Below are 13,922 nucleotides of genomic sequence, written 5' to 3' on the forward strand. Positions count from 1 at the left end.
ACGTGTATCTATCGTAGCTCTTAAATAAATGTTTCCACATTTATAAACCGGTTATAATTCTAATCTCAGTACATGATTCACATAGATAGTTTAACAAAATGTAACGGCTTTCCATACACAAAGTTTTTTGCTTTATTTGCAACATCACTTAAAATGTTTATTAAATTTTAATTTATCACTGCCTAGCTTCTGTTTGTGAGACTTTAAGCGAAACGGTGAATTTAGTTTAGTGCTTAAAGAATTTTTCTTGATTGAATAATTAACATTTATTTGTTATTTTCAAATTAAATAAGGAAACTGATGCATTTGCAAATGAGGAATTTTAGTTCATTACAGTTTTTATTTTATACTACTTAAACTTACTACTACTATAGTAACTATAGTATAGTTGTTTTCTTAAGTTAATTTTTAATCTTAATTCTAAATGAATCAATTTAAATTTTGTTTATTTTTATTTATCTTAACTTTATGGTGCTATGCAGCTCTATGTTAATGTTACACTGCCATCTGCCTGGTTTTCTTTAGTATTGTAAATACTAGTAGAGCTCTGATAATTAAATATCAGTTATTATTTTACATTATTTGAGCACTGAAAACTTAACAAAGCAAGCCTAGCATAATTAATAACAACCTCAACAACCACCAGTTCTACTAATAAATAGAAAATAGCCCACGTCCATGTTGAATTGATAATAAAATATAACATACCACCCAAGTAAAAACAATAGTAACAGATTATATATAATTCAAAACATTATTTGTTTGTGTTTTGTTAACTACACTGACAACAATGGCCGAGGAGAATATGGATATAGAGGGTGAGTATGGGGACCAGGATGAATCGATGTACCCCATATCGATAAAGGAGTACTTTATCCCATGGTTTGTGCGAGTCATGCATGCGATCCCACGTGTCGATCTTTCGTTTGAAGCTGTCAAATCAGATTTTGATTACAGTAGCCATAAATATAAAGAGGTAGTCATCATTCTTGCAATTATTCATCTATCATAATTTTGCATTCTGTTGACTGGGGCTGCCAATAATGGATAATAATGGTTAAATAATGGATAATTTGGTGATAATTAAATTGAATTGAAATCATAAATAAACATCTGCAGTCGATAATGTTCTGGATAGCCATTCCAATCCTCTGGCTCTTACTCACTTTGTTCCTCTTCCTCATGTACTTCTGCTACAGATGTTGTCAGCAGGACCCGGGTAGGAGGAAGAAGTTGGGCTGCTTGAAGTGGACACTTGCTATCTTTACTCTCATCTCCTGGTTGGTTGGTTGGTTGACTGGTTGTTTAATTGATTGATTGATTAATTTATTAAATTAATTGTCTAACTAATTGAATAAACGTTCGCACTTACCAATGGTACAAGCTCTGTAATAGCAATTGGGATTTACGGAAACGAGGATACGAACAAAGGTGTGGAACATGCAGTTGCTGCTGTGAAAGGAATCATGCTCACTGTTAAGAAGATCAAAATTAAGGTCCTAAACATTTAACAATTCATTCACCCAATCATGCTGCCACACAACAAGCTGACCAATCAATGAGCCAAACATCAAACCAACCAACCAATCAGATAAATTCACTAACGGAGACAGTGAACACCATGTTGAGCCAAAGTTTGGAAGAATATTTCAAGACTGGTCCCAAAAGTAGCGACATGATGACGAGGAATGAGTTTGAAAACTCAGTGAAACAGGCCAGGGAGACAGCCAAATCATTCAAGAACAAGTTCACTGAGAACATTCTTCAAAAGTTTCCAAAGGTGGAGTTCGCGAAGGAGATTCACGTTGTTAAGAGTTATGAGTTTTATAGGTTGGTTGGTTGGCTGGCTGGCTGGCTGGCTGGCTGGTTGTTTGGTTGGTTGGTTGGTTGGTTGGTTGGTTGGCTGGTTGGTTGGCTGGTGGACATAAGGTTGATATTATAAATGTTATTTGCGTTGTTTTCATATAATTGAATGTTCAAATTGATGCAAATTCATGGTTCCACCTACTCCTTCAAGACGAATGGCTTCCTTGGCCGTGTTTGGTTGGTTCCTCATCTTATGTTTCATTCTATTGGCTGGTGTGGGCAGCAACTCCAAGTGCACCCTGCTATTGTAGGCTAATTCATTTCAATTTTCTAAAGAGTTTTGAATGATTACATTTTTTACATTGATCAGATTCATGAACTTAATTTAGTGGTAGCGTTTCCTGGCTGTTTGTAGGTTGACATAGTAATAGTAATTATTATAATTGTTAATAATTATTAATAATTATTAATTATTAATAATAATTAATAATAATTATTACTACAAAGGTTTTGTGCATTTGGCATATTTAGCCTGGTCCTCAGTGGTTTATTCACTGGCATCCATCTTGGCGTCAGTGTGGTGGGTGCTTGCTTCCTCTCCTTTTTTCGTTCAACATCTCTCTCTCTCTCTCTCTTCTTTCTGCTATTTCATTTTGGACACACAAAACAATCTTCATTCATTCATTCATTTAATTTTTAACAGTTGCATCCATCTCAGCCATCATCGTTCTCATCAGCAGTATTTTTTATTAATATCGTCATCACCACCACCAGGGCATCAGTGACGTATGCATCAATCCTGACGTTGTTGTGGAACATTACACAGCCGACCATGTTGAACAAAGTGATTGAGTGATGATGATGATGACAGTGATGATGATGATGACAGTGATGATGATGATGATGATTATTTTTATTAAATTAAATTTCACTAGTTCAAATAGTTTGATTATATAATTTGTTTTTGTCTTAATTATTGGTTATGGTTGCTATTATTATTAATTTAATGGACAACATTGCCAGTATCATTTTATTCATCGTATTAATCATCATCTTCATCGTCTTCATCATCATCATCAGCCACGCTGGCTTACTACATGAGATGTGATCACTACAATGCCATCAATCCATTCAATAAGGTTGTTGTTCGTTGTTGCTGTGTGTTGTTTGTTGTTGTTATTTGTATAGTCCTCGACATCGTCATCATCATCATCGTTAACAGATCTTCATGGCTGCCAACGATATGATGGTGCAGACAAATTATTCATTGTTCCAAGCTAAGTTCAGAGCTCGAGATTCCAATATGGCTGTCAATCCTGCCAATGATGTACGACGGTGATGTTGATGATGATGTTGTTGTTGATGATGATGTTGTTGTTGATGATGATGTTGTTGTTGATGTTGATGTTGTTGTTGATGATGATGATGATCACCCAGCCTAGTGAGTTACTCTTCAAGTCGATGCAAGCCGACCTGACCAAGCTGCAAGACATCATCATCACGCTGACGTCATTGGTCGACTGCACGAACGTTCACAAGGATTATGTCGAGCTACTAGAAGGTCTCTGCCATAAAACTATGTAAGTTTGGCGTCTGTCTGTCTGTCTGACTGTCTGGCTGGCTGCCTGGATGAAGGATGGATCGACACACACATGCATAGAAATATTTATACATACGCACGGATACAAACAACCAAACCATCAGGATGGGTGTGCTGTTGATGTTGCTGTCATCATTAACAGTTGGACTTCTCTTCTCCCTCCTCGTCATCATCTCATCAAAAACTTGGAGAGTCATTGGACTGAGGTTGTTATGATGATGATGATGATGATGATGATGATGATGATGATAATGATGATGATGATGATGATGATGATGATGATGATGATCGTTATGATGACGACTACGATGATGGCAATTTAATTATTTTTATATTTTATTCCCACAGCGCTGACGAAGATTCTTTGTAAGTTTCTTATATATCATTCTGTCTATCCATTCATTTATCTGTCTCTCTGTCTGTGTGTCGGTCTGTCTGTCTGTCTACCTTTCTATTTATGCATTTGTTCATTCATTCACCAATCCATCCATCCATCCATCCAGGAAATCCTACGTTGATCAAGATGAGGAAGAGACTGGACTTTTCATTTCGTCACCACATCAGCAGCAGCCATCGTCATCGTCACCTTCTTATTATGGGTAGGTACGCCGCCTACACACCACACACACACACACACACACACACACACACACACACACACACATGCAAACACACACATACATACAAACAAACAAACATCACACACATACATTAATTTAATTGTCGGCCTGAACAAAACACACATAAGAACTGTTCACTTTAACATATAGTTCTGATAACAACTTTAAATTATGAAAATAACACTAACCTTTTTTGTATGTGACATTGACCTAGCTATAAATGACCTTGACCTTTGCCCAGATACCCGAAAAGTAGGCCGCCGCCGCCGTCGGTGCCGCTGCAGCAACAGCAGCTGCAGCAGTCGAACATAGCGTCATATAACAGGAGAACCACACCACCACCCGCTGTATGGGGTTATATTACATGTTGTTGATGTCGTAGTTGTTGTTTTTGTTGATGTCTTTGCTCTTGTTTGCTGTCGTTGTTGTTGTTGTTGATGCTTTTCTCGTTTTTATTTGGATGATATGTAAAAATTGTAATGCTAACAACATCAACAACAGCAACAACAACAACATTACAAAACATCAACAACAACATCAACAACAACAACAACAGTACAACAGTAACGAGTTCTACAGACAATACAGCAGCAGCAGCAACAACAACAACAACCTACCAAGTGGTTGTGTGGACAACAATCTGAGCAGCAACCCACGCCTCGAGTACAACATCCGAGAGTCTAATACCTAAATTATTATTTATAACTAACTATAATAATTATAATTATAGTAATCATTATTATTATACTATTAATTATTACTACTTATTATTATTTTTAAATTTCATAGAAAGGTTCATGAGAAATATTTATATTTGTTTCTTGGTTGAAATGATTTTAATTACTTTTCGCATATTTGCAATGTTTATTTCGATCATAATTATCATTTACTATGACCATAATTATCATTTATCTTCGTAGTTTTTATCAAATTTTCACATTTGTCTGAAGACATGTTTCTTATTATCTCGAGATGTCTTTTATGAGATGTTTTTAGTTTAAGATGTTGGTTATGATATTTTATGAAGATGAGATGATGATAATGATGCTAGAAAAAGAAGAGGAAGAAGAAGAGAGAGAGAAAAAGAAGAAAATGATGGTGGTTTATCTCATTAACAATTCCTAGCAGAAACATTTCCTCAATGGTCAATGTATTTTTGTTCTCATAAAAACGAGCCGTTGAACAAATATTGTTATAAAATAATATTATAACTAATTATAAATTCGTGACTCCGTGTTTAACATTAGTCAAGTTTGGTTGTTTGTGCAGCCATGGTTCATTCAGCTTATATTCGCTATTTTTTGATCTTATATGTGTTTCATTTGTACATATCTTTGCACGGTGTGCGTGAGTGAGTGTTTGTGTGTGTGTGTGCGTGCGTGCGTGTGTGTGTGTACTTATATAATCAAACAAATAATAAAAATTGTTTGTGTTTTTGCATTCATTTTTTAGTCAAAATGTAAATGTCACCGAACATGCGACAAATCAAAGAAGGAGTAACTACATACCTACATGTCTTATTCTCACCGTACTAATTACTATTCATTTTGTTAATGTTGTTGAATTAATTTCAATGGTTCTTGCTAGTCTTAATGTGTTTTACAGTTGTTTCATGTAGACATTATGTATGATCTTTCAACTTATTTAAATGAACAATTTCATTGTTAGCAGTCATTCGTTCGTTTCTTCATTTTTTTGTACACTTTTCGTTCTTTCAATATATCTGAATGTTATTTTAATTAAGATATTTTATATTGTAACTTTTCGATCATGTCCTAGATTATTTGTGTGTGTGTGTGTGTGTGTGTGTGTGTGTGTGTGTCTATGCATGTATCTAATTGTTTCTGTTTTTTTTTAAATGGGATACATATTTTGGCAGGTTGGCATTTATTAATTTAATTAATAAATGATGGAACGAACGAAGGGGCGAATGGATGAATAAATGAATGAATGAAGGAAGGACTGAGTAAATCAAATACTGAATGAATGAAGGAGCATACTATATTACTACCTGGTACGGCACTCGCTCAAATGAGATTCAACTGTCTTTGATGGCGAGGAAACATGCTTGGTGTGTGTTTCTGCTTGTTTTTATATGTGTTTGTGTGTGTGTGCGTGCGTGTGTTTGCAGTTGATGAGGATGTGTGCATAGCCTTGTGTATGTGTGTGCGTGTGCCTTATGAATAATTAGAAACTTAAACGAATGCATAAACAAGTGAGTGAATTGTGGAGCTAGATAGGTAGGTGCGTGAATGAACAAACAAGCGAACGAACGAACAAATGGCAGTAGTATTATTAAATAATTAAACAAATAAGCAAATTATTATATAAATATATTTATTTATTTATAGTAAAGTTACAAAACCGCTTACAGAAGGTGTGCATATAATATTGATATATTTGATGTGAATAGTACCAAGCACATAAAGGCTGCTGCTGATGATATAGATGATGGGTTTATGCGGGCTCGTGTATGTTCTATAAAACCGCCAGCTCCTATATAACCGGGTGGCTGAGGTAATTTCGCTTTGAAACAAAACTGAACAGAGCATGTACGGTTATTTCTCAATTAATAGGATTGATTTTTTAGGATGAATGGATATTCTCTTTCAATCCGACTCAATTTATACGTTCAACAGTCTTTTATTTCTAATTTGGCGAGTGCTAAAGCGATGGTATATTTGTAATAGTTTTTGCTAGAGATAACCGAGTTTGATGTTCTGACTGATTGAATAATAGTAGTACTTCAGGTTCAACTGCCACTACACTATGAGAGTTATATCCTGTTAATTATGTTGATGTAATGTTGATGTCTTTGGTCAGTTTTGTATTAATGTTACGCTGATGTCATGTTGTTTGCATCGACACCAACACACCAACAAAAGGAGCAACAAAAATCGTTAGAAGCATCAACAACGAAGACATAAAAATGATGTTGTATAGGCAGAGGTGGAGAACGTCATCATCAGCAACAACAACATCATTAACAACAACAACAACATCAGCAACAACAACAACAACATCATCAACAAAAATAATTTTAAACATTATTTTCATTTTGGTCATTGAATTGTTGATTTCATGTCAATCATCATTGCCACCATCGTCCTCATTATCTAGATCTCATGAGTTAGTTGTGAATCGATTATTATTATTATTTTTATTATTATTATTGTTATTATTATTGTTATCATCCTTATACTACAAGTTTTAAGATAAATTTATCTGTGATGTTTTCTATTGCCTCGCCTTTCGAATTTTTTAAAGAGAGAAAGAGAAAGAGAGAGAAAGGAAGAGAGAGAGAGAGAGAGAGAGAGAGAGAGAGAGAAAGAGAAAAGAAAAATATATAACCAGCAGGTAAAGAAAGATATGACGAGGAGTTTGCAAGAGTGAAGAATGAATGAAAAGGAAAGAGAGAAAGAGGGAGAGAGAGAGATAAAAAGAGAGAAGATGATAATGAAGAGAGTCATAAAACCCTCACCTCTTCCTCCTCATCATCATCACCATCTCTTGGACCGGGGTTTATGCATACAGCCTGTAATTTACTGTCGGCATTTTTATTTTATATTTTCAAAGAAGCGCTTTTAGAAGAAGCGTCATCATCATCGTCATCGTCACCATCACCATCTTTATTAGTTTTATTGTTTTTATTTTTATTGTCTTCGTCGCCATCATTTTATTTCATCGCATGATCTGCTTCCCAGATTGAGAAGGCGAACGAAAGGAAGTTAGAAGGTGACCAGGCTCAGAGCAGAACAATTATTTATTATTATTATTTTTTATTATTATTATTTATTATAATTAGTAGCAGTATCACAATTATTATAACTATCGTTGTTATATTGTTATTTTTATTAGTTCTCCAATATAGATCCGATTTTATTCCAAATTTAAACTTTTTGCACTTAGAGAAAAGCCCATCTTTATCTCTCTTTATCTACGCATTCAATAAAAACACACACGCGCACACACACACACACTCACACACACACGCGCACACACACGCACACGTACATCATATATGTATGTGCAACACTATTTAAAAGAGACGAATAACATTATTAAAAAATTTAGCGGCACATATTTTATTTACATGATCATCATCGTCCTCATCATCATCATCACCATTATTATCATCATTATTATTACTGTTGTTATTAGAACTATCACCATGATCATTGTAATTATCATCATTATGGTTTTTTAGTGCTTTCAATACCCCCAATCTCGAACTCATCTCGTGTGCGAGCAGATAGATATTTTATGAACGTGCGTGTGTGCCTGTGTGTGTGTGTGTGTGTGTGAATGTTTGTGCGAGTGTATGTATGTTTGCATTGGTGTGTGTGTGTGTTTGTGTGTGTGTGGATGTTTGTGTGTGTGGATGTTTGCATTGGTGTGTGTGTGTGTGTGTGTATGGATGCATTGGCGTGTCTGTGTGCGCGTGCGTGCGTGTGTAAGTTCATATTTTGGCGTATTTGGGCGTTTGAGTGTGAGTCTGTTTTTGAATTAGCAATAGCGAAATAATAAGCCTGCACTTCTTCTCCCGACCAGCTACAACATCTACCGTTCAACGAGAAACCTTTCAAGGCGACAGCAACAAAAAGTCAAGCAACAACAACAACAACAACATGTGAACAACAACAACGGCCAGCAAACGTATCGACAGCATCACCAACGACATCAAAGGCAGCATCACCTACAGCTCCCCCAACATCAACAACATCAACTTTCACAATTCTCACCATCTCACCCACCCACACATCACACAAATCCCCATCATCACCAACAGCAGCAACAGCCACACATTCGTGGCGACTTCATCTACGACAGCCACAAACAGCCAAAAGTTGTCAGCTGCAGTGAAGAGAATGGTTTCAGTTCGGACCAGGAACGTTTTTGTCAGCTCCATCCGGACCATGTGAGCACCATCTTCAGAGCGACAGAAATGGCGGCAGACGAATGCTTCCAACAGTTTGGCGGGATGAGGTGGAATTGTTCGCTGCTCTCGCGAGGCAACAAGAGCTCATTCATGACACTGCCCGACTACTTGCCGGGTCTGCCTTCATGTTTTTTCCTTTGTTCATTTTCACGTGTGTGTTTGTTGTTTTCAGTTTTGATTGCAGTTTCTGTTCTACTGTTGCCTATTTTCATTGTCACCTAATTACATAAACAGACGACAAACAAACGAACAAATAAATGAACAAACAAACAAAAGAACGAACGAACAAACAAACCAAGCAGACGGCTGCAAAGAGGCGAGCATTTTAAAAGCTTTCTTCTCTGCCTCGATGACGTTCAACGTGGCGCGCGCCTGCAAAGATGGCCAGCTGCCCCAGTGTGGGTGCAGCAGGAGAGAGAAACCACGCCATCTTCCGGCAGAATGGGTGTGGGGAGGATGTGGCGATAATACTGAGTATGGCTTCAAGTTCGGTGTCGGTTTCGTCGATTCGAGAGAGAGGGAGATGAACTATCCGAGGTATTCACACGAATTGAAGATCATGCTTTCCAACCTTCATAACAATATGGTTGGCAGAAGGGTCAGTTTTTGTTGTTTTTGGTGTTGTTGCTGCTGTGGTAGTTGCTGTGGTTGTTGTTGTGGCTGCTGTGGTTGTTGTTGTGGCTGCTGTGGTTGTTGCTGTGGCTGCTGTTGTTTGTGTTTCGATGACGTAGTTGTATCATCGTGTTTGCACTTTATCAAATTTATAAGTCCATAACTCATTAAGTTAAGTTTTTAAAGGAAATAAATAAGATAAATAAATTGTCCAACAATTTGCTTGCGTGTGTGTGCGTTTGTAAGTATAGAAGGCAGCATTAATACTCTGCTCGGGGTGACATCATATTAATTGACACCACTTCTAATGGAGGTGAGATCGTTAGTGACGATGGTGATGATGATAGGGATGGTGACGGTGATGATGATGGGGATGATGATGTTTTTTTTGTAGACCATGAGATAATAGAGATTGTAGACGCATACAAACAACTAAAAACAAACAAACTGCAGTGACACACCCATACACACGTACACACACGCACACACACACGTACACACACATGTACCCGTACACACGCATGTGTATGAGAATTTGTTTAGGAAGGCGTGAATGTTGTGACAGGAAGCATCAAACATCCATGCAGATGACTTATTGAATGAAGATACCGCTATTGCTTTGTTGTTGCTGTTGTTGTTCATCTTCTTCTTCTTTTGTTGGTGTTGTTGTTCATCTTCTTCTTCTTTTGTTGTTGTTCATCTTCTTCTTCTTTTGTTGTTGTTGTCCTTGTTTGCACGTACACCTTCCTTCATTCCATTTCTGCCATCAACGTATGTGCGAATTGTTGTATGTTGTTTGACGTGTTGTTGTTGATTTTATTGAAAAACTTTCAAAATTAATTCATCTTAAACGCTGGTTACTTTAAACTTTCTTACTGATGTGAAAAGAAAATTCATCTTCGTCTCATTTTTTTTCCATCCGTTCATCAAGCATCTTTCGGGCAAACATTTTATTTAAGCGAGCAGCAAAAGTTGCTATCTACGTGAATGATGATAAATTTTTTTATACATTTAAGAATAGGCCCTCTTCCCATTTTCCTCAACCAGCAGTTTTTCATTTTTGTTCTCAATAATCTCTTCCTGATATTTTTCCTCTGAGTTGGTTTGTCCTACTTGGTACCAATCTGTCGCGGGGTGGTGGTGTACCATTCATTCATTCATCCATCCATCCACCCATCCATCCATTCGTTCATTCTTCCATCCCTCCATTCATCTGCATAGACATTTGCGAGCAAGTGTTAACTGTTGTTGTTGTACGTTATTATTATTTTGTTGTTGTTGGCGTGAATGTCGTTCCTACTTATTATTATTATTATTCCTGTGATTGTTTCTGTCGACTGGTATGCCGATGTTTACTTTTACTGTAATTAAGAAGGATTGTTGTTAAATTTGAGAATATGATGATGACGACGACGACGATGATGACGACGATGATGATGATGACGACGATGATAACCACTACTACCACTACTACATCCCGCATCAGCACCATCGTCGTTCAGGTCTAAGTTATAACAATGTTCTATATACATATATGTCGAGTAGTTCTATGAACAATTCTTCAAATTTATAGAAAAATTAACTGTTTACTCAACTAACAAACAACAAACAGACGAACGGATGAACAATGAATCGATAGTTAAACTTAAATAAACAACCCCAGGATTGATGTACAAGCGCATACTTTTATTTGCAGCACCATCACATTCAGAAACATTCGAATGCTCGCCTTGCCGTATCAGTGGGAGCCTTTTAAAGTTTCAAAGCGAAACAGATCATTCATCATAATTAAAAGTTGAAAATCGTCTAGAGAAGGAGGAAGAAGTGAAAGAAGGTGATGGAGGAGAAAAAATGTTGTAGAGGGAGGAGAGAAAGATGGAGGAAGACGATGAGTATGAGGAGGGTGGCGCTGGTGCAACAAATGTTTTCTTTGCACCATCATACCAACTTATCGACGCGTTTATCATCGTGGTAGTGATAGGCCTCAGTTTGCTCTGTTTTTGTCTTCATGTTTGTTTGTGTGCGTGTGTGTGTGTGTGTGTGTCTTTGCTCGTGTTCGTGTCTATGTGTTTGCGCGGTAACTTCAAAAATGCTACTGCTTGGAAATATATTTGGCTCGCTCGTTCGGATAAAAATGAATAACATAATTATATATAAGTTTGACTGAACACATACACACACAGACAACACACAGACAGACAGACACAAACATACAAACGCATACATAATCTTCTTTAATTATACGACTGATATTTTCACAGGTAATGGCGATGCATAAAACAAAAATGTTAATTGGAATACACCTCGGCTCTTTAAAAATCTCTTTCAACCAATAAATAACGCATTTACTTATTATTATTATTATTATCAGCTCTATGTTATTATTATTTATATTATATGTTTTATTTATATTATATGTTTATTACATAATTTATGAACTGATGAGCGTTTGAGAATTATTATGCTTCACCAAAACATCAGTTGCATGGGTGGATGCATCATCTCTACTCTGCCTCTCTTTGGTTCTCATCTAAGATTGATTAATAGATTAATATTTCATAATCAATCATTTTTTATAAATCACTTAAAGGTACGTGCACACACACATACACACACAATGATACACACACACACACACACACACACACACACACACCCACACACACAATGATACACACACACACACAATGATACACACACACATACACACAATCGACAGACAGTTGTTGGTCTGAGCAAAGCAAGTTGCAGATGCCACGGAGCTTCGGGTTCCTGCAGCATGAAAACGTGTTGGCACCAGATGGCGGATTTCAACGAAATTGCCAGAGAGTTGAAGTTCAAGTACGAAAACTTGCCTCACCTTGTCAAATTTAACAACGCGGGAACCAGTCTGGTCCTTGCAGAAATGGATGGCGAAGGAATAATAGAGAAAGAGAAGCCGGGTCAAAATAATTATGCCAACAAATACGACGATAACTTCCAACAAAATTCAAAAAAAAACGAAAAAAGAAATCCCAAATCGAAAAAATTCTTACAGCAACGTCAACAACAAAAACAACGACCCCAATTAAAACCTCAACAACATCGTAAACATAACGTTAAACAGTCCAAACAGCCTACTCATCAACAAAAACTATCAGGGCGCAGGTACCAACAACAACAGTACAACAAGCAAAGAAATAACAAACCCACTCGAAAGCCCAAAACCAAAAAACGACGGCAACAGGGCGGACTTGAAGATTCTGATTATGAAAACATCGATAACGACGACAACACTCAACAACAACCGGCAACTGACACCAGTTCAAACAGACCAACCAGAGACACACTCATCTACACGGAACCATCGCCAGATTTTTGTGAGGCACTGACTAATACGAGCTGGCCAGGAACTCACGGAAGACAGTGCAAGAGAGGCGAACCAGGCAGCGAGGGATGCGATTTGATGTGCTGCGGTCGCGGCTACAATACCTTCAGGGAAAAAGTTACCGAGCGATGTCGATGCCATTTCGTCTGGTGTTGCTCTGTGCACTGCAGTACCTGTGAGAAGTACATTGACGTGCATGTCTGTAAATAAACATCATCTTCTTTAAATTATTATTTCGTTTTTGCATTCACTTTTTCATTTTATTGATTGTAAATCTTCATTTTTTTCATCAACTTGTTGGCTCTGCTGTATTATTTTTGTCATTTAACTTCTGTTCACGCACATTTGATACAAAAGATGAAGTATAGACAGTCGAAAAATCAATGGACCAACTGAACAGAATATTTGCGTAGCATCAGGTTTACACTGCTGCCTGCCATCCAATGTTCTTTCAAGTGCGTCTCACAGACGTCAATTTGATCTGCTGGTAACGTTACGGAGACGCTTTCAAGATTTTGCCAGCAGCACAACTTGAAATAAATACTCACGGAGATTAACATTAGAATATGTTGTAGGGAGAGGCTTTTGTTTTCAATTGATGAACGTTCTTTGAACTTTATTAAATTTCATATGTAACTTTGTTTTAGCTCGACTTGCAACCGCCAGCATGAACATCCATGCATAAATAATAACGTTCTGTCGTCAAGTTTCATTTCGTTGAAGGCATGTTCCAACACATGATGCCTCGTAAGGGAATGAGTGCCATCTCTTACTTTTGCATTCTTATAACGTACAGGCAATGAAAAACAAAACACGCACATGTAACACAAACTGCACTTCATTCTTTTATTATTAATATAATTGTACCAATGATTTACGAGCTTCTAATATCATCAAACCATGCCCGTTGCATATGCAGTGTCACCGAGAAAATAAGAAATTAAAAACATGGAGAGGAACAAAACAAAAAACACACAG

The 13,922-nt window shown here is 37.0% G+C and overlaps 2 protein-coding genes across 2 annotated transcripts; both read left to right on the forward strand.

The window, feature by feature from the left end:
- The first annotated feature begins 172 nt into the window (after positions 1-172).
- Positions 173-5,848, forward strand: HELRODRAFT_194586 (hypothetical protein). The gene is made up of 16 exons (XM_009032650.1): positions 173-351; positions 384-533; positions 562-976; positions 1,120-1,219; positions 1,396-1,496; positions 1,592-1,785; positions 2,314-2,386; positions 2,581-2,650; positions 2,887-2,945; positions 3,029-3,133; positions 3,244-3,386; positions 3,511-3,612; positions 3,755-3,772; positions 3,910-4,005; positions 4,268-4,373; positions 4,583-5,848. Exons 3-16 carry the CDS (start codon positions 791-793, stop codon positions 4,715-4,717), a joined length of 1,488 nt encoding a protein of 495 aa, XP_009030898.1. The 5' UTR covers positions 173-351; positions 384-533; positions 562-790; the 3' UTR covers positions 4,718-5,848.
- A 3,033-nt stretch (positions 5,849-8,881) lies between these two features.
- HELRODRAFT_116413 (hypothetical protein) lies at positions 8,882-13,780 on the forward strand. The gene is given in 6 exon segments (XM_009032651.1): positions 8,882-9,080; positions 9,268-9,563; positions 12,297-12,465; positions 12,817-13,584; positions 13,614-13,688; positions 13,708-13,780. The coding sequence occupies 4 exon segments, from the start codon at positions 8,972-8,974 to the stop codon at positions 13,152-13,154; spliced, it is 912 nt and encodes a 303-aa protein (XP_009030899.1). The 5' UTR covers positions 8,882-8,971; the 3' UTR covers positions 13,155-13,584; positions 13,614-13,688; positions 13,708-13,780.
- Positions 13,781-13,922: the final 142 nt, after the last annotated feature.

Source organism: Helobdella robusta (genome assembly GCF_000326865.2).
Source record: "Helobdella robusta unplaced genomic scaffold HELROscaffold_85, whole genome shotgun sequence".
Taxonomy (NCBI): Eukaryota; Metazoa; Annelida; class Clitellata; order Rhynchobdellida; family Glossiphoniidae; genus Helobdella; species Helobdella robusta.